The sequence below is a fragment of the Pseudopipra pipra genome, chromosome 6 (genome assembly GCF_036250125.1).
Source record: "Pseudopipra pipra isolate bDixPip1 chromosome 6, bDixPip1.hap1, whole genome shotgun sequence".
NCBI classification, from domain to species: Eukaryota; Metazoa; Chordata; class Aves; order Passeriformes; family Pipridae; genus Pseudopipra; species Pseudopipra pipra.
The window spans coordinates 24779467-24801385 of record NC_087554.1 but is presented as its reverse complement, the minus strand read 5'-3'; the positions used below and the strand labels follow the sequence as shown (position 1 = coordinate 24801385).

Genomic DNA, 21919 nt, shown 5'->3' with positions numbered 1-21919 from the left:
CTTAATATCACTTTTGTGGGCACGCAAATCTTTATTATTACAATGACTGTAAGAAGTGTTTAGGTTTCTGTCAGTTTCCAGGTCATTATAAGACTTGTAGCAATCGGTTTCTCTACAAAACTGTTTCTACTATCAGCTGTCATGCAGAATAAACGTTGCATCATGTAATGATTACTAAGAATATAGGCTAAAACTTCAGTTAATAACTCTAGCTACCTTTTAATACAACTGTCATCAGGGCGGACACAAGTTAGGGCCCTTTGAAAGGTAATTTTTCAAAGCATTTTTCCATTTGGAACTTAGTTTTAAGCATAGAGAAGACACAAAATTTTCTTACAATTACTTTGGAAAAATCAGACCAGTTTACTCCAATGTTACTGGAGCTCAGACACCTCACTATCCCATACTGAATATGGTATCAGTGTGAATGTTGTTGTATGCTGTGATAAGTGTCATAGTCATATTTGTTGAATCTAAACTTACTAGAGTGACTTGCTTAAGACTTTGTCCAAAATTGCCTCCAATCAGCTGTGTTAAAAATACTTTTTTCTTTTATTTGTTGAGAATGCTTCTGTTGTCACCTAATGGATTTTGTTTTCCAATAGATAAGGAGAAATTGGTTTCAACATTCATTAATGATTGCATGTGGGTTTTTTTCTAGAATGGACGGGAACTCCCTGTGAGACCCAGTGGCAGCCGCCATATCAAGAAGCAGACTTTTGTAGTACATGCTGGGACAGACACAACAGGAGACATATTTTTTATGGAGGTAGAGACAAGAATAAAAGTAATGCAACTAGTAACAGACAAAATAAGAGAAATAGCATCAGAAATCTTGCATAATATTTTGTGCTTCCAGGTATGTGATGATTGTATTGTGCTTAGAAGCAACATTGGAACTGTCTATGAACGTTGGTGGTATGAGAAACTCATCAACATGACTTACTGTCCCAAAACAAAAGTGCTCTGCCTCTGGCGCAGGAATGGTCAGGAGACACAACTGAACAAGTTCTACACAAAGAAGGTATGCATTTTGTTTAATTCTGCAGGAGAAGCTGTACGGAAAAAACAAGTCCTTTGTGTGTCTTATTCCGTGTTTAATCAAAAAATAGCACTCTCTTTGAGCACTCGTTACTGAACTGCAAGGGCTGTTTAGTAGCACTGACATCTGAAGCTGGCATTATGCCTTGTCATTTACCTGAAGACAGTCGTACACCAGAAAGTAATTTAAGAAATTACATGTAGCTGTTATTTTATTTTTTTTGTTAGAAGGAAAACATCAGTATTACTAAATTTTGTGTGAGCCTGCAGGCTTGTGAAGATAGTAAAAATATTACAGTAGATTTGTGTGGGAAAGCCTAAATAAAACTGTCTTAGTAATTGAATTAATTTTTTAATTTTTGGTCATAGAATGGCTTAGATTAGAAGGGACCTCTAAGATCACCTAGTTCCACCTCACCCCCACCACGGGCAGGGACACCTTCCACTAGACTAGGTTGCTCAGAGCTCCATCCAACCTGATCTTGAGCACTTCCTGGGATGTGGCATCCGCAGCTTCTCTGGGCAACCTGTTCCAGTGTCTCACAACCCTCCTAATTTTCTGATCTAAACCTTCCCTCTTTTAGTTTAAAGCCATTCCCCATTACCCTATCACTACATGCCCTTGTAAAACATCCTTCTCTAGCCTTCTTGTAGGTCCCTTTTAAGGTGCTGGAAGGTTCCTCTAAGGTCTCCCTAGAGCCTTCTCTTTTCCAGGCTGAACAACCCCAACTCTCTATGCCTGTCTTCATAGGAGAAGTGCTCCAGCTCTCTGATCATTTTACTCACCCTTCTCTGAACTTGCTTCAACATGTCCCTGTCCTTCTTATGTTTGGGGCTCCAGAGCTGAATGCAGCACTCCAGGTGTGGTGTCAGGAGAGCAGAGTGGAGGGGCAGAATCACCTCCCTCAGTCTGCTGTCTACACTTCTTTTGATGCATCGCAGGATGCTGTTGGCGTTCTGGACTGCATGCACACAATGCCGGCTCGTGTTGAGCTTCTCATCAACCAAGTTCTCCATTCTCTGCCTGTGTTTGTGCTTGGGATTGCCCTAACCCAGGTGTAGTGCCTTGCACTTGGCCTTGTTGAACTTAATGTGGTTCACACAGGCCCAGCTCTCCAGCCTGTCAAGGGATGTCTCGATGACATTCCTTCCCTACGGCTTGTTGACCTATCTACAGTAAGAAACTGTATAAACTTGGCTAGAATGTGCCAAGCCATGAACTCTTTGCTAGCTTGTGCAATGAAATGCTATGAAATAGTTTCTCTATGAACTTGAAAAATAAATAGAAAAACAAACTAGTAATTAGGTGTGCTTGAACTTTTATAGGCTTTTTGTCATGCACCACATGGGGCTTGTTATTTTTGTAGAATCTTAGAATCTAGCTGTTCTTTTCCCTCTCTTAGTAGTTTGGAGAAATAACATTGTATTACTCTTCTTATACCTGTTAGTGTCGGGAACTATACTACTGTGTAAAAGACAGTATGGAGCGAGCAGCAGCAAGACAGCAGAGCATTAAACCAGGTATGAGATTTTGCTTGTTGGGAACATGTGTTGTTTAATCTGCAATCAGAAAAATGTTTTTGCTAGTAACTTCCCTGAACATAATCTCGTTTCACTTCGAAATCTTAGGGTGACTTTGTACATCCATGTGTGCACAGCAGATTGCTGTCATTAGCTCGCCCTCTTTACCCTCGCTCTCAATACAGACACAACCAAAACACCTGTATGAAGAAGAGTTATGTGTAAGGAGGACTAGCTGCCAGTAAAATGATAACTAGAAAAGATTACACAACATCAACTTCAGTCTCTCTCCATGGTTGTCTAATTACTGCTTATATTCCTGATTGAGACGTAGAATTATGTTGTCTACTTTGTGTTGAGAATGGAGGCTAATAAATACGCTTGTTTGTGTTACTGAATCTTATACTAGTAAATTTTTTTATTTTTGTAAACACCCATTTTACTGTTGAGTCCAAAAACCATAGAAAGTAGATTTGCAATTTTGGAAGACTGACTTCTTGGGAAGGCAATTTTCCATTTTTTTTTTTTTTACTTCTCAGAGAGAAGCAGGTGCTGTATGTACCTGAGTAATGAACATGAAGGTGGCTTATTTTATACCTTCATAAGATGGTTGTTTCTCCTTTATTGGAATCTGTTCGCAGGGTAACGTCACTGTGGTTTTGTGTTTTCAAGTTTGATTTTTGTTGCAACTATTTCTTTTTTTTTTCAAGTGGATGTTAGGACTCCAAGAGCCATGCTTTGATGCACAAGCCTATTTTAGGTGTGTCTAAACGCTGTGTCTAAGTGATCTACATTTTATACACATAACTGACATCAACATGACTGAGAAAATGACTTGTGTTTATATCTAGCATCCTAACTGTTCAACTCTCGACTAGCTCTTGGGGCTTGGAAGAGCTACCATTTTCTTTCTCCTACCAATTTAATCCTTTCTATCAGTTTAGTCCAGTTTAATTTGAGGTTGGGGAAGAACGACTGAACTTTCACTGAGGGTAAAGAAGGCAAAAGTGTCTTTGAAAGCTATTTTAAGAATCGGGCAATAATATAGTATTAAAAATGTGTTTGAAAAGTGCTTGAAGTGTGTTGGAAGTCATTCCTCAGAGTTCAATGGTTCTGCAGAAAGAAAAATTTTTCAAAAATAATTTTAAGAAAGCATTTTTTAGCTGAACTGAATAATGAAGAAGAAACTAGATGAAAATGCCTAAATTGTCACCTATTAATATCTTCTGTTAAATTGTTATTGTTTTAATTATGTTGACTTTTTAATTACCAGAAGATTAAAACAACACCATACAATGCAGCTCACAAATGAACTTATGCCTGCTTATGTGTTTGTATTTAAGACTATGCTGTCTGTGGTGTTATGTGATTGCAGCATCTTACCATGTAGAAATGAAATAGGGCATTTAAAGCAAACAAACAAAACCCCAGTATGGATTACAATAAACACAGACTGAGCTGACATTGATGTCCCTTCATATAACCAGAATGAAATTTATTACAATACTTAAAAATCTAGTGGTTCTCAGAAAACTGTCATTAGTGGATAGAATCACTGAAATGCTCCTTACTGTCCATAGTAGTGTCCTTTTGCTATGGACATCAACAGGAATTATGTTTTTACTATTTTATGTTTCCCTTCCACGTATCATGACTTGGCTGACTGCTTTCTCCACTTTCTCTCTCTCTTTCTGGATTTTTGTTGTTGTTGTGGTGGTTTTTTTTTTGTTGTTGTTGTTTTTTGGTTTTTTTTCAATTAACATCACAGGCCCTGAGTTGGGTGGTGAGTTCCCTGTGCAGGATATGAAAACTGGTGAAGGAGGTCTTCTTCAGGTCACATTGGAAGGAATTAACCTGAAATTTATGCACAGTCAGGTATGAGGGAAATCTGTGAGAAAACTGAGCATGAAGCTTTTTGCCGCTTGCCTGTATAGGTGTTTCCTTTTCCCAGAGTATCAAAAAGGACAAGGGATAGCTTGATGGGGATGAAAAAGCACATGTATATTTACACTCAAACACACAAACATATATAAATATATATATATATGTGAAAACACACTGAAATTAAATATCCTCAGAAAAACTATAATCAGTTAAAGAAAGATGTTGCTACATCTTTCAGCTTCTTGGTTTTGGTGGTCTGAATTATCTAAGCACAAAACAAATGTTAGCCTGTGTTAAGGGATAGAAAAAGTGATCAATAGTAATCTAAATTGCCATAATGCATCACACAGCGAATGTATCCTGATTGCATAAGCAGTCAACCTTAAAGATACAGTGTTTGAATAATGGTGGCACAGAGGGTAACTTTCTGCATCATATATAGTCTGTTTTATTTTAAAATTTTAGAAATAATCTGTAGAATTTAGTATGAAAATAAGATGGGAAACTGGTTCTTGATGTAATTCAAAATTAAGAAAAAAATATTGATTCATTTTTCCTTCCAAACAGCAGATATTGTGGGCATAGAGGAAACACAACTAGAGTTGTCATTTCTTCCTTTCTCTGGTTGTTGTTTCTGTTGCTTCCTTTGATCCTTGTTTTTTATTTTGCTTTATGTTTTTTTTGTTTTGCTTATGATATTAAATGCATGCAACGCTAGACAGCAGAGTCAATTTTTAGGAGAGAGACTGTGTGTGTGCATGAGAGAGAGAGAAAAAGCAAAGCTTCTGTCAGTTCTCTGTGGAGTGTTTTTTCCTTTCCTCTTGACTAGACTTTTCTTCCCACACAAGCTTTGATCTTCTTTGAGGATACATCAGTGTAGACCCCACTGGAAGTGCACATGCATCTCAAACACACATGCTCAGAATCTTACAACTTCTCTCAAGGTCACAGCAGCACCCTGTGCCTCTTGGAGTTCATATGTGCCAGTATAAGGAGTGGAAAGTTGTGAACCTCCCTCAGTTTTCCTGCTGTCACTTACCAGGGTAGAACCTAGACTATGCCTGCCCTGCTGTAGTATTTCAAACCTCTGTGATGGAACAATCTGCCTGAGTTAAAGATTTTAGCTTTTCTTTGGATATGCTGAAATATGAAGAACTGCAAGAGGAAGTCATCAGTAGTACAGAATGAATTTTCATAGTTATTGGAAATGGCAGATCTAAAGCCTTTGAAAATTAAACCCTGGTCTCAAAGCAACAGCTTATATCCTTATAGATGGACATAATAGAAATTACTTTGTCCTAAGGTAAGGACACACCATAGGAATGTTCTGTTTGCCTCTCCTTTTTCTACTTCTGCCAGAAGTCAAAAAAGTTGTTGAGCTCAAACTGCTCATCTCTTAAACAGTCAATGGAAATGACTCTTGCAGAGTTGAAAAGCCAGGCACATATATGGTTGCATTGAGAAAAGATATATAAGAAAGTAGCCATATCATCAGCATGGTTTCTTAAGTGTAGCAGGCATCTTCCCAAGACAGAGAGACACTCAGTGTTAAGGGCATAGTGAGCACACATGTATCTGTCCAAAAGAAAAACTCCAAATCCTGGAACATTGCCTTGTCCTTGAATTCAAAGCCTTTTTTTTTCCCCTGAAAGACTGGAGAGACATTCTGAAAGAAACATTAGGGAAACCTAGTACGGATTGTTATTATGTGACTGTCAGGAGCATTACCACTAGAATTTTGTACAACAGATACTGAGACCCGTGCTATTAGTACCGGCATTCCTAGAATAGCAGCTTTATCATATCCTTCCTTACAGAGAATGGTGTTCTAATTTGCTGTCTGTGATGAAAATTCGTACCTCTTTTCTGGAAGACAGTCTGTGTAGGTCAGACCCAGGAAGTATGCCAGCTGTCTGCTTCACCTGGAGGATTACTCCTTCTCTTCATGACCTTTCCAATGACGCTGTAGCCAGATGAGTTACCATTACTTTTAATGGATATTGAAACAAGTAGTTTTGGAAAATAACGCTGCATTTACTGAATATGTTTAATTCTTAGTTTGTTAGATTACATTGCCAGCTGACTGTGACATTCAGTTCCATTTAATGTACCTAATATATGTCTTTGTTTTCTTTGTCAAAACAAAGTGTCTAGATATCAAAAGTCTCTCATTTAAGGGTTTCTATAGAATGGACGACTGTAGCAGTTATATAAGGGACTCTGCTAGTTGCACCATGCAAAAAAAAATTCCCTCCAGTTTCACTGTCTGTGGAGAAAAAGGACGTTGGCATTCTTATTCTGACACTCATCAACCAGTCTGCTTTCTTAATAAAAGGTGTGCTATTCTAGATTAATTGTTCTTTCCAATTTTCATATACATTGCATGAATTGCTCCCTAAGGGAGTTGGTTTCAGAATATGTATATAAGCATCATTAAAACCAGGATCCTTCAGCTATTTCTCTTTGTTGAAAATGGGTTTTTCTGTTTCTGTTGAGTTTGTATGGGGATGCTGACCAAAAAAGGCCTACAGGACTTCTTCAGGCACAGCTTTCTCTTCATCTTCCTTTCCTTACTCCATATACAGGCCCTGTTCTTGGCTATCTTCCCAAGTGTTCTTTTCAGTATTGTAGATTACTAAAATAAGAGGTTTCTATTGCTCTGCTTGATTGGACATCATAGAAATAATTCATTTAGAACAGAGGAAGAGGGATTTCCACTTTTGAAAAAAAAGTATTAATGGAGTCTATCTGAGAAGAATGAACATACTGCTTCAGTGCCAGAATGGAGCTTGCTGTTATGAAGCTGTTTTTGATGGCTTTTGTTTTGCACTGTGTATATTTTCTTACCATCTTGTGAACTCCTTAGGAAATGTCTTAGATGCAGGGTGGGCAACCTGTTATTGACACGTGATACCTGTCTTCAGTGCTCACAAGTTGTGTCGCCATGCTGCAGCACGTGTAAGTTTAAGAAGAAAAAATGTTCGAGTCTATTTGTGCCTAGCAGGTCAGAGGAAGTTCTTTAGAATAGGAAGGTGTCAAGTGTACCTGTGGCATTGGCAGATTATTCTGAGTTTACACCTGCAAATTGTAATATCGGGACTCAGTACCCTGTCCCCGTTATGAACTCATCTGTGTCAAAAATAGATGGAAGCTTAATAAGATGCATCAGGCACATGCCCATCTACAGTAGGATCCACACTGAATGCTCTGTCTTGAAGAACCACAGTTTCCCTAGGGTAAGTAACTGTTATTTCTGTGTTTTCTGACTGAGTGAGAGGAGAGCATCTGTGTGCCTTAAATAATATAGCAAGAAATTGCCCATCAACTTATATCTTCTAAAAATGGATTGTAATTGTGACAACCTTGATAAATTCTCATCTTACTCATAACTCTTGTGGAAATGCAGCACTGATTAATGCAGTACATTAACTCAGATCGTGACCACCTGGGGCAGTCAAGTCTTTTAGGCAGTTTTACTGTTACCAAATAAAATAACCAGTGTTTTGCCTGAGTCTTTCTATTGAGTTTGTGAATTTTTGAACTTTAGACTACTAGCAAAAACCTTTCACAGAAAAGATTACAGAACAAGGAAACTAAGTGCATTAAAGAAAGTGTTCTGTTATTGACTTGTTCATTTTGTAAGTATACCTCAATAAATAAAATGGTTTTGACCAACTAAACTGATACAGAACATGGATGAAAACAGGCAAACAAAAAAAAAGATGGAATTAAGTATCCTTTCCTTTGACTACTTGAATGTAAGCAGAAAGCAAGCTTTAGACTTTTGATTAAGTGGAAGTTTCAGGGTTTTATATTGCACAAAAAATATCTGGGTCTGTTGGTTAGTTCTCTGCCAATAAAAATAACAATAAAACCACTTTGACTTGAAAGTCAACCTGTCTTCTCTCAGATATACAGTGCATTTACTGATCTCTCTTGATACAGATAAGTCTGTTTCTTAAAGAAAAAGCCCACAACAATTTCTAGTGTTGACTGCCTTTCTTGGGTAGCATATTATGTATGATTACATCGGTGTTGCTAATACAGGATTCAAGAGGGTTGCAAAGTTTTCCTTTCCCTTCTTTCCAAGACAGTGAAGTTTCTCCAGTACCATTTTTAAAAAAAGGTCCTGACATGGTGTCGTAAGTGTATAAGCACTGAAAGTATCAAACCAGACTTCTGTAATATAGTTTGGCAAAGATCTCTGTAAGGTGTTTGACATAGACATTCTGAATATTAGGGCAATGTTAGTCTTAGTGTTTCTCTTGAAACACTTTCTGCCTTGAAAAGCAAGTCTACTAGAAACTGGAATATGGATTTGATTCCTTATAGGACTTGCTACAGCTTCTTATGTCTGTGTACTGACTTTGACCCTTTTGGAGATGTGCACGTAAGAAGGGATTATTTTGTATCTTGACATAGATTGGATATTGAACAAACTCATTATGCAAAGAGAACTTGTTTATTCATGCAGTCTTGGCATCTAGATTCCGGACTGAAAAACCTAGCCTTGTAGTTCAACTGCTTTTGTCTTTTGGGATTCAAGTGACTGGTCAGCTGGCAAAACCCATATGTGACGTGAGCAAACCATAGAGAAGGATCCAAACTTTCCCATCCTGCTTAAAGCAGAAAGCTAGTACTGACTGTTAAAGGAGGAGGTTCCAAGAGTAATTATGAAGATTATATATCATAAACTTCAGTAAAATCTTAATGGCAGAACTGTCAGGGAGAGAAAGATTAGTGGTTCCTCATTGGATTCAGTTCAGCTACTGGATAGGTTAGGAGAATCAGTGTCGCAGTGGGAAGTATAGTGCCCTTTACCTGCCCTCTGTGCTGGAGGAGGATGCATGGAGGGGCAGAAACCAACTGGGATGGATAAGAGGCTACAAATAGCGCCAAATTTGGGAGTCAGCATTTTTCTCGTCCCCCTCTTTGCTGTATTTCAGGTGTGTTGGTATTCTTTTTGCAATAACTCATTTGAGTGCCTGAAGGGGTAGCAATGTTGGATATGTCAGAGTTACTAACTCCTTCGTTTCTCTTCCATGCTTTCTCCTCCTGCAAGGAGCGGAAGGTACTTCATCTTCTGCTGTCTTCGCTTCTTAGCACTTCTAAGTTTTTTTGTTGATTTCTAGCATTGTGGCAAGTTTGTCTTCTGAATATTTATTTCACCCTTTATTTATATATTAAACTGTAAATGAACTGGTAGTGTATGCTATAAAACTTCAGGTTGTGTCTGTTGTGATGATGTTTTTGTTTAATTTTGGGTTTTAATTGAATACAAAAAACCAAACCCAACTAATTTAATGTTACTTTCCTCCTGTTTTTGTAGGTTTTCATAGAGCTGAATCACATTAAAAAGTGCAATACTGTGCGAGGAGTCTTTGTCCTGGAGGAATTTGGTAATTACATTATTTTGATATTAGGTCTGTACTCACATGGCAGTAACTCAAATTTCCAGTTTTCAGATTCAGAGTTGCACTGCAGTTTCAAAGATGGGAGAGAATGTAGATTTCATGTGAGAAGTTGCCTGAGAGATGGGTGACTTAACATAAAAATTTACACATTAATTTTCATCATATTAAGATTTGTGACCTAGGTGCTTTTTGTTATTAGACAGAGAAAATGTCCTGAGTCTTCTGAAGCAAACAAAACAACAGTTAAGCTTGGATGTATGTAGGAATTTTCTTTGGTATGTTTCTTTCTCATCTGAGAAATCACATTTTTTAAGCAGGATTTAAAGCTGATCTTTCTCAACACACTATGCTTTCATTACAAAGAACAGCTGTTAATTGCAAAGTTTTATTTTTGCTCTATGTGGAATTTAATTTTTGTTGAACGGAGCAGAAGATGTTTTGTCAGGTTGCACTTAATTTATCCTGTGATCTTTGTTTTGGAGCCTGACTGGTAAAGAGTGGAAAAGTAAAGGTTGAGGAGAACAGAGAATTTGTCTTGTTTTGGTCAGTTATTGCTATTGCATATAATCTGCCTAACACTGTAGTTTGGGGAAAATTCCAGGTTACTCTTCAGTCTTAGTGCCAGAAACGCTCTTCTTAACTAGGGTCTGAAAGAAATGAGTGACTTCAGATGCTGTTCTCTGGAAGAATGATCCAAGTACTTCTCTTGAAATAGTCCCCAAACCTGTATTGGTTTATTCTTCCACCCATCTGTGAGACATTTGTGTAGGTCTTAGGAATATCTATGAAACATTTAAAAAGAAGCTAAATTTTATGACTTTCTTTCCATAGTAGATCAGCACCCATACTTTGGCCATAAATCAAAATCTGAATCACTAGCTCCCATTACCAAGACTCTCCTTGTTCTTTGGTAATGTGTGTAGAATGTTCTGGCTGAGGGATTCTCCCTTAAATTAATACAAGATTTCTGAAATTAATGTCTTTTCCCATAATAATGTGTTGTCTCCTTTTGGTGATACAAAGTTCTAAGGTATCCAAATGATAAAATCCTTCTGACTGTTGCAGTTTGTTTGTTATTTACTATAAATCTCCAAGAAGTTTGGCTTTGAATTCATGAACAATTTTGTCCCATTTTCTAAAAATGTTGCTCATGGTTCAGATGCTCAGATCAGTATATTTAAACCACAAAAAATTTCTGGAATTTTATGTGTTCAGAAGGTGTCCTCAATTTATGGTTGCATGTTCCTTTGATATCATGTTTTCATCATGATGGGCATAAATCATTTTAGTAATACAAATTGTTCAAGTCAGTAAAAGATTATTGATGAGTTTTACAAAGATGAGAATTCAGAAGTCATAAAATTAGCTTAAAGAATGGCTTCAGCTTCTGAAATCTTTAACTTTATAGAAATTACTTGAAACAGAAATGAATTTGGGATCACTTTTGAGAGGTTTAATGCAAAACATTTCTTTTAATAGTTTGTTTATATTGCACAAGAACAAAAGACAGTATTTGACTTGGTTATTTCCAGTCAACTTACATTGATGGCTCTGTAACACAGCAGTTAGCCCCTAAATAACGTCTGTAATAAATATAAGAAAAAGTACTTCTTTTTATAATCAAGGGCCTATTGCAAAAGCTAGAATTGTGATATGGAACTTATAAAAGGATAATTTTCAGAGGTAATTAAAAATAAAGTGGGAGTTGGATTCTACAAGCACAAATTGAGAAATTAAACATTTTAAGTTCAAAATATCCTCCTCCCAAAATAGATTCACAGACAAGAACCTATTTAAATGTACCAAATGAGATTTACAACTTGCCAATCCAGCTAATAAAGAGAAAGAAGAAAGAAAGATGTTGAAGGGGAGTTAACCTTTCTTTCTGTGCAGAGATGAGAAACTACCCCAGAGCTGCTTTTAAAATTGTTGTAAAGGTGAGAAGATATGTCAGTCTCTCCAGTTCAAGATAAATTAATATGTTGGTTAATAGTAGACTAACAGCATTCAGCAAAAACTTGCTTGGACTTCTTAAGAATGTAGTTATTTAGCTGTGTTAAACATGATGAACCTTGCCATCAAATTCATTATAGTAGGAGTATATTGAAGTAGTAGATCCTTTTAGAAAGGTAGAGACTGGTAAGCCTGCATACTCTAGTCTGATGGGAAGTCGTTCAATGCAAGATTTATTTGATTTTATGAAGTGCAAGTGCTCCAAGTTAGTGATATTGCATCAGGAAATTAAAGGTCTGTTTGTGTTAATGCTGGGCTTAGAGGCAGCATGAAAGTTGGACTTGTGGTTTCAGAGCAGGATGCAACAGACGTTCAGGAATTGTGTCCTACAAATGGAAGTGGAAATTTAAGTGAGGAAATGTAAGGCTTTTCCCACTGAAATTTGAGTTACTGCTGTGTACTTGTGCTTTACTTTCTTGTGGCCCCTTCACCGTCGCTGCTATGAAAACCTTCATTCTCCAGCAGGTAAAGTGATGTCCCCTAAACCCATTTTGTGGTAGCGCCATAGTTTAATTCACAGGACCAAAGGCTGCAGAATGGTGCTTAATAATTTACTCACTTCATCCACTCAGTTCAACAGCATCAGGAATAACTTTTATGTTTAAAGAAAAGTGCTTCTGCTCATCTCTCAATTTGAGGCTTGAGTCTTAGGAGGCTTGGGTATTTTCTTTTTTGTATGTTTGGGTTTTTGTTTGTTGGAGGGGTTTTTTTTGTTTTGTTTTTGTTTGTTTGTTTGTTTTTTCCCTTTTTTCCTTTCTTCTTTTTTATTTGTATTCTACAGTGGTAGTGCTTTGACTTCTCTGAGTGTAAATGCAAACCCACTCTTTTTACTCTTCATAACTCAGTCATCTCAGGAGAATTTCCTGCATTACAAGGACGGTGAAGGAGTACTTTACTTAAAGACAAGGCAACTTTTACTGACTGTGAAGTGGGGAGAGAGTACCTCGCCTAGGTGCTCTCCTGTTCCCTCTCTTCCTATTCTCAATTATGATACAGGACTTTACAGCTTCCCTTCTCTCCTTCCCTTGTGGCACAAGGTCCTTACAGCTTTCCCTTCCTGCTTTTTGAAGAGTTTATGAACAGTTGTATGTTATCCAGTGGGCAGTGAGACTTACACAGCTGTAAAAGTCCTACCTTATTTGGCTGTGCACCAGCCTCACTCCCACCTTTATCCCCTGGTGACATGGAGTTAATTTGGAACATCTGGTGCCAACGGGTAAGGTAGCTTGGATGTGCACCTCCTTATCTCCCCAACTCTAGTCTCTGGTATTGCTGGGGCAGTGCAGCCTGGGTATGCACTTCCCTTGTTTCTGAGTCCTTAATGTAACTGCCAACTTCAAGAAAAGTGAGAGTTGGAAAATAAAACAAAAACGTTACTCTTTACCATCATATTCTGTACTTTTCAATAGATTTTTTTTCAAGAATGACAATACCATGGCATACGAGAATTAGTAGGCATTGATTTATATTTAGAGAAATTTCTCAAACCCAGTCTGCACTGCCTACTTTTGGCCCTTTAGAGTGTGATTCGTCTCCCTCTCCAGCGTTCAGCTGTGTCATATCATAGTTGAAAAGATGACATCTGCATGGAAAGGTTTTGTTGTGGACTTTTCCTAGTTCTTCATACTGAACTCATCTGCCTCCGTTTCTTTTTTTGTCACTAGTACTATGTGTAATAAAACATTTATCCTTCCTCTATGAACCTGGTATGATTTGGTTTCGGATAATTTCTGTACTGCTTCGAAATTCTTTTGTTGTGACACAGAAATTCCATGGCAAATTTCAGCTGTTCTGGAAGGGAAGTATTCAGAGTTGGTCTTGGTATTCCACTGATCTTAACATTTTAAATTTGCCAGTTGTATGTTAGTGTGGTCTTTGTTCTCTCCTGGTGATTTCCCATGGTACCTGTTCACAACATTTGCAGACCAAGTGTGGGTCAAAGACACAATTCAAATGCAGTGAAATGGGATGGTTACAGCATGCTTTTTTAGCCATTCCACAATGAGAACAAAAGACACATTTTCTTCAGCTATATTGTGCCTGTTTTCATTTCTGTCAGTTTGAGGCAGTGCAAGGGAGCAAGATGAAATTTTCTGGATAATAGATTTTTTTCATCAGTGCCTTAATCCTCTTTTTATATAAAGACTTCTATAAGTCAACAGGCTTGGTATTTTAAGAATACGTGTCACTGAACTCCATATTTTATTTGAGACAACTTTTTCAAAAACTGTGAACGTTTTCAGTCAGTATGTCAAGTAAATACCATCACACACATCCTATGCAGGAGAAAGAATATCTTGAGAAACTTAAAATTAAGCTGGGAAACAGTCTTCCAGTTTAGAAAATTTTCTCCCTCAACTTCTTTTTTCTTTCTGGATTTCACTAACTTGCTTTATAGTCTCAAACAGTTCTTTTGAGATCTATTATTCAGCAGAGAAGGATTCAAACACCTCAATGGGAAAATCTTTGGGAATCACATATTGATAAATTCCCATGGAATTGTTGGTTCATGTTTTATTGTAGTAGATATAAGGCATATTTTGTTATTAGACATATTTTTTCACTATTTTTGCTGTCTAGCAGGAATAAGTAATATGAGAAAAGCCAGAATCTCTAAGAACCATCAAATATCTACTGTGCCAAACAGAGGCAGTGAAAATTTTTGCCAACCTGAGTAATGTATTATCATTATCAGTATCTTCCAAGGACATATATAATGTAAATGAAAAGATGGAAAAGTATCTAGAAGTGAAGGATAGTGATGTGGCCTGTATCTGCACCTGCTGTCTGTCTGCATCCCTTCCCTTTCCTATGGGAACGTTGTGCTATTTCTTTCCCATTTGCCTCTCGTTTTTTGAACTTTTTGTTTTGTCTCTTGCCCGTCCGGTTTTAGTTCCTGAAACTAAAGAAGTGGTGAGCCACAAGTACAAGACGCCAATGGTGAGTCACCTGTGATGCCTTCTGGTAGTTCTCTAGAGGATCTATCCTTACATTTTCATGTGGCGAAAAGAATTACATTGGGATTGCAGGATTTGCAGTGAAACCCCAGCTGCTTTTTATGCTTGTTTTCCTCCAGGAAAGACAACAAAACTCGGTGACTGTTGTACCCATAAAATTAGGGGAACTCAACAGGTAGTACAGAAAGCACTGTCTCTTTTTAAAGATAGATGAAGATGCAAGGTAGCTGGTTTAGCACAATAAGAACTAGTGAAACTGTTAGTTTTAAGACAGTGCAGAACAGAATCCTTAATCCATAGAAACAATGTATAGGGAGACTAGTTCATAGGCATAAAATGTTTATTAACATCTTATGAAAAATTCCCATTTCCTCATGAAAGTGAGCAGGGAGATGCAAGAGAACACTACAAGTATTGATTCCTGCTGTATAGATGAATTATTGCTGTGATTTAGTGTTCAGTTTTTATAACATTTTGTGAACACCATCAGTGTATAACGATATTTAGTACTTTTACACATGATCAGACTTATATGCACTTATAAGGAAGAAATAGAAGACAATGATTATTGTCAGAACTGAAATTTCTTCAGTTATTTTGTGTCTGAAGTGCAGTGTGCACATTTGTTGGTTTCATGGAAACTCACAGTCCTTCAAGGGGAGAGAGAGAAAAATTAACTGAAGGAGCTAGAAATGTTTTAGAACAAAATGCTTAGAATATATGTAGTTTAAGAAGCAGATAGCTGTATCTCTTAATAAGAAAAGCCAGTTCAATGAAAAAAATTGTATTTGATGTGTTTAAGGTGGTACTATGATACAGCAAAACGTTGTTATGATTATTAGATTTACAAAGATTTTAAATGTCAGATTACAGGATAAGAATTTTTAACATCCCTAGAATAGCCAGTATTAGAACTAGGATATAAATTCAGTCTAAGTCTTACCTTCACTGAATTGTGCTACCAATTACATGCTAAAAGAGGATTTTCAGTTAAATAATAGCACATAATGAGTTAAAAGTAATAATTGTAAAACTTAGTAATGCTGTGTGAAACCCTCTCCTTTAAGATAGTGACGAAATTGCCTGGTATTCTTCATAGGAAATCTGCAATATTGGGTTGTAGGGTTTTTTTTAATTAAAAAAAACAGGCCAAACCAAAAGCTCATATTATTCACTAGTGTTTGATTAAAAATTACAAGGATTACCGGTCCTAGCATAACAAGGTAGTTATGAATAAGGAAGAATCCCACCATCTTGTTAGTCAAGGTTCAGTACTGGATGTTTAGTTTTTTTAGTTAGCTCTTCCAACCCCTCCCAGAAAATTTCTTGTAACTTCATACAACAGACTGAAAGTAATTATGTAGAATGTTTTTTCTAAAGCCAGCTGTCCAACTTTCCAGCTTGGCATACTGTTTTTAAAAATTATTAAATCATACTATTAAGCAACTAATGTTTTTATCCTAAAGGAGGTTTTTAGTTTGTTATACATATTTTCTACTCTATCCATCTCAGTTAGAAGGTATGGGACACATTTTCCTGATTTTTGTTTCTAGCCAGAATAGTTGTCTTATGAAGAAAGACATATAGCAAAATACAAAATGTGCAATGGATTTTGCAAAACACCTAATAATCTGAATTTCATTATCTCTTCTTCTGGATTCTTGTAGGCTCATGAGATCTGCTACTCCGTGCTGTGTCTCTTCTCTTATGTGGCTGCAATTCGTGGGAAAGAGGCAGAAAATAAAAGCAAACCACCTCGACCAGTTTCCAGTTGATCATGATATTTAGAAATACCTACCCTTTGGCACACTGACATGCAGTACTCCCAGTTTTGCTGCAGTTACTGGAGCTCACTTTCTGTCTTTTATGAGAACGTGATTATGTATGACCCTGCAAGTCTTTCCCCATAGAAGAACCTGAGACTTCACTGTGCAGTCTCCTTCTGAATTCATCCATAATGGAGTTTTTAAATGAGCTTTTAATCAGACAGTTTTGAGCATCTGCATCCAGCTGTGAGTTACTCTGGACATTCCTTTGGAGTTCCTTTTTTCTTAAGATGACTAACAGCCTGAGTTCAGTTGTTTTTTTGTTCTAGTGGTACTTGTTACAATTTAATCACTTTACAACTGCAGGCTTCTGCTTTCCGATTCTCTGGTATGTGCACAGTGGAAGCAGTCTAGTCCTGTATGTTGTTTAAATGTAGTGTTTTATTGTTTTCCTTCTGTGTTGTTCATTTTTAACTACTAACACAGAGTTCTTGTCACATAGTTCTTCAGACTCTTTTGGTAGAGATAAACAATTTAGCTGTCATAGTCTTAAAATACCATGTGACAATTGAAGTTCGGCTATTAAATTGGTCCATCTGTGGAGATGACTGCTTCTCAAGAGGGAAGAGAAGCGGAGAGAGAAACTTTGAAGGTAATATATTGTGAAAAACCTCGACACTTCATGGATTGTGTGAATTTTCAAATGGTAATTTAGGTAACGTTTATAGTTATCCCAGCAGCAGACTTAACAGATGCATATAAGCACTGCCTAAAGCAGTTAGTCACAGGGATTAGAAAATGAATAAGGGAGTGTAAAACTTGGAAGCATTATTGGCAGAAGTACACTATAGAAATCTGCAGAACATGTTCAGAAGCCCAGGGGATTATGCTGTCTTCAATTTTTTTAAACTATTGGTTGTTTGTTTGTTTGTTTTTTTTTTGATCTGTACTTGTGTTTCAAGGGATCTTGAAAATACTGTGTTTGTGTATAATGAAATTCACATAGTTAAAACTGTCCATACATTCCTTATTTTAAATAGGCCAAATATGAATGGTTTTTTGCATCCTGTTTTTGTTCTTGAACTGTACTGCACTTGTCTGGAAAGCTCTTAGGGTGCTGGAAGATGAGACTGTCTAGAGAAAATAATGTTACATGTAAAATACCAGGAAAAATTGCTCTGATGCAAACTGATGTATTGTATGTTTTGACATAGAATTCTGACTAAATGCACCCAGAAATAACCCTGTTTTGGCTTGGTCAGGGTATCTGCCATTTTAAATGGAATATACCAATATGGGTGAGGAAATGATGTACATATTATAGTATCACATCTATTTATAGAAACTGTACAGCTCTCTGAATGTGAAAATAAAATGTCATTCAACCAGCAACTAGTTTTCATCCTTGTGTGCTTTTCTATCAGTGTAACTTATTCTGGAATGAATGTAATTATATACAAAATATACCCTACACATATATGAAATAATGAGGAAGAGAAGACTATAAATGAACAATCTAAATTTCTTTCCACAGAAGCAGTTTAAAGTAATTTTGTTTTTTTTTCCTTCTGTCACAACATTTATGTGATTTGTCTTTTAAAAAAAAAGTGTCTGAAAAATGTGAATAGGGAAAACAGACGCATCTGAATTATGGAAATTTTTATTGCATGCTTGGAAATAGAAATGACATGTAAAGGATTTTTCATCCTTAAAGGCTTAAAGGCAAAACTGAAATTGGTAAATCATGAAATTAGCCTGTTTTGAAATTATTTTCTTTCTTTTGTCCTCTGACACTGTAAATTTTCTTATAGCAATATCTGAATTTTTAGCAATTGTAGTGTTCTTGATACTACTACAAGTACGGTTAAGACTGAAAGCACTTTGGTCTGCAATAGGTGTTCCATTTACTGCAGTAGTGGGTCCCACTCAGGTAGTCAATTTAAATTTTTAAATTGTAATTATGTTATCAGCCTATTAACATGATCAAACCATTAACTTCAAATTATAAGGGGAAGGTTATTAAATGCATAGCATCACTTACTATATACAGCTCCTTTTCTTCCCTTGTAGAAGCTATTTTTGCTAATGTATTTTTCTGTGACTTACATAAATTACATAAACTGCTATATGCTCTAGGCTGCTGAAAAACTTCTGAGCAGAATAACACTTTTAAAGGACCTTTAATAAAAATGGCCCTCTGTCCTTTTTGACAGAATTTTCTTAAAGAACAGGTGTGGCTAAATATATTGTTTGCTGTTCTGTGGCAGGGATGAATCAGGAACAGCCTCAGCAGGTGGGCTGACACTGTGCCTCTGCTCTTTAGGTGAGAGCAACTGTCTTGGCTTCAAAATTGAAGACATTTTTGAAATATATAAAATCTTTCTTGCACTTGATGATGGGGATTTAGCAGATGTTCTGAGAACTGTAGGCATATAGCGTATTCATCTGAGGCATGCTGTGCAGTGTTTCCACTACTAAATGCACAGTGCTGGTCTTTGGATACCAAATGCAGGTTGGATTTAAAAGTGGTACAAAAGCATAAGTCTTTCGGAATTCAGTCTTCCATCCTTTCCTCTTTCCCTTCATCACTCCTAAGCACTAAGAGGTCCCTAAACTTTATTTTGGAGGAAAAAAATAATTCCAGTTGTTTGCATGTAGTTTTAGTCATGTCCCACTCATTTTGATATTTAGATAAAAATTCCTTAACAGCAGTAAAGAACTTAGAGGTTTCTAAACCTTCCAGAATTAAATTGAAGACTGAGAGTAATTAGTAATAATAAATAGTTCTAGAAGTTTCTTAGCACAAAATGAATAATTCCTGCGTTTTTACCACTAGGAGGAGCCTGTGTCTTAGTTTTTAAGAATTTCAAAATTGCAACCTTTTTATTTTAACACTTGTATTATTTCCAAGGCACTTAGACAAATGTCGCAAAGAATCATAAACTTGCCTTAAAACTTCCTTGTGCTGAACAGGTTTCTTTTTCTGCTACAATTTCTTGTTTGTGGAAATTGGTTTTCAAAATGACCATTAAGTGTTCTCTGCAAACATGGGGGTTTGAGACTAGTCTTCCTGGAAGTTTTCAAAGTGGAACAAATGTTACTAATTTTCTCCTGGTTCATGGATCTTCATCGTGATATTCCAAAAAAAAAATCAATTCTTGTTTTATTTGTGAATGCAGTGTCCACTTCTGAGTGGGTCCACATTTTAAAGGTTAAAGGTTTAAACTTCAGTGAGCGTCACAACACTGAAGTGATATTTATTAAGGATATAACTGGAAAAAACTTACGATGTCTGTTGAAGGAAAGAATTCATTACTTTAAGAAAACGGTTGTAAAAATTTCCTACACTCTGGTTCCTAACTTCAGATAATCAGTGTCCTCCTCCTTTGACACTTCAGGACAGCAGAGTAAGATAAAATGTTCATCTGGGTATTTAAAAGTTAAAGTGCTTGTAAACATAGGTCATTAAGAATTCCAACTAAAGTTCTCTCTGAGTAATCAAAGTGGATGGGAAAATGGCTGTGATTCTAAGCCTTCCTAGGAACCTTTATGTTGCAAAAATATTGAAGATATTTCTAGAATCTTGCCACCTATGCCAAAGGAGGGCTTTTGTTTCCCACAGAGTGTGTTTCTAATAAGGAAGCAGTTGCCTACAATGGGAACAAATGGGCATAGGGTCCTGTTATCACTGAATTCAGAACTAGGCAGAAAATAGAAGCTAAGCTTCTCACAAAGAGCAATATTTACATCCCAGTCCCCCTTGACTGCCAGATGGTTGAAAGTCAAGTGATGTTGCCTCTGAGGCAAGATCTTCCTTCTGGAAGAACAATGGCTCCTGCTTAACTCTGACTCCATATTAGGTATTTAGGAATTTAGGTATTTAGGAATTTAGGTATTTAGGAACTCCAAATTCCTGCTCTTAGACAAGCCAGGTGTTGGTGAAATAAAACATCCCCTAGTTACAGAAGTGGTAATTAGGATGAAGAAGCAGCAGCTTTGTGCAAAGGACCTTGCCACGCAATGTCAAAGAGCTTCTTGCTCTTACAGAAGTCACAATTCAGCCAGACACGTCTGCTTCTCATAAGGGCAAGACATTTCCAGACAGCTTCTGGTGACTTTGCTTCTGATAGTGGCAATGGCTTCTCATACAGCCCTACCCTGTAATGCTCTTGTAAGATGTTCAGTGTGAGCAACAGCTTTGAGATTCCACAGCCATTCCAAATTTGGCCATTTCACTAAAATAGTAGAAATGTGATAATGCTTTAAATAATAGTGTGTATGTGACCCCTTTTTCCAGCACTGTATCTGAAGGTTTAAAAGCTTGATGTTGGTGACAAGTGAGGTTTGAGTGTGGTTGAGTATATGCCACACTTAGAGAGGACCTCTTTCAGGCAGATTCTGTGCTCAGATAAAAATGAGCTCAATGTTTATATTAAGGTTAGTAAAATCATAGGTTAACTTTCTGTTTACAGGTGTACAATGTTTCAAAACTTCTGCAGCATAGTAGTTTTAGCATTGATTAATTTTGTTTTAAGGTGTCAGAAAGAAATATATATATGTCAGCCAAGGGCAAACAGTCCTGCTTCTATTTGCAACAGTTACTATAGTGATAAACGTGGTTTAGGAACCTACATAGAAATAGAAATCCCCATCTCCCAAAATAGCTCTACATAAAAAGGAACAAACGGTGGCAGGAAAAACACCAGTAGAACTCTAAACAATTGCTTCCTTGAATTATATGAAAACTTTAGTTCTGTATTTCAATTCCTTCCACTCATTTTTGCCTTTTTGGTTTCTCGTATTAACTCCAGTGAGTACCAGTCTATCCACAGTGGGCTGGATATCAAGGCACTCTCCTTTTTCTCTTTTTACACATCTCCCTGCTTGGATTCCTCACTGTTTCCTCACATTTCCTTGGCCTACACTCTCTTCAACCAGTGAGGCTCAGCTCTGCACCTCAGTTTCCCATCAGATCATCTCTATTTGTTTCCTCCTGTGCTTTTTTGGTCATACATTCTTCTCGCCTCTGTGACCATCATCATCTCCCTGCCTCTATCCCCAAGCAGTTCAGACTTAAGCTCTTCCCAGTGTCCTACTCAACCAGTCTCTGCCCCTTTCCAGCTTCTAGTCATAGTCTCTTATTCCTCTCTCTTGTTCTTACCAAATACTCTGTCTTCTTCTTTCATTCTCAGCCTTATTCCACTCTTACTCCTTTTGCATTTAAATAAAGTTATTTTTGGTGGAGTGCTGAAGAGTGCTATAGAGGGAAGAGTAAAGATTTCCAGTCTTATTTCTGCTATTCTGTGATAGCTCCCAGCAGCAG

At 37.0% G+C, this 21919-nt stretch overlaps 1 protein-coding gene across 41 annotated transcripts in view; it reads left to right on the top strand.

Moving 5' to 3' along the window:
* Positions 1-17988, top strand: part of MADD (MAP kinase activating death domain) — a 72291-nt gene extending 54303 nt beyond the window's left edge. For 24 of the 41 annotated variants that reach the window (XM_064657912.1, XM_064657909.1, XM_064657908.1 and 21 more), the window contains 7 exons: positions 662-769; positions 860-1024; positions 2490-2562; positions 4331-4437; positions 9776-9845; positions 14767-14813; positions 16498-17988. In XM_064657912.1, coding sequence (XP_064513982.1) covers positions 662-769; positions 860-1024; positions 2490-2562; positions 4331-4437; positions 9776-9845; positions 14767-14813; positions 16498-16605 — 678 coding nt within the window. In that variant the 3' untranslated portion in view covers positions 16606-17988. The remainder of the gene's footprint in view (positions 1-661; positions 770-859; positions 1025-2489; positions 2563-4330; positions 4438-9775; positions 9846-14766; positions 14814-16497) is intronic. The other 17 variants (XM_064657916.1, XM_064657924.1, XM_064657915.1 and 14 more) reach the window with 2 other exon arrangements.
* The last annotated feature ends 3931 nt before the right edge of the window (positions 17989-21919 follow it).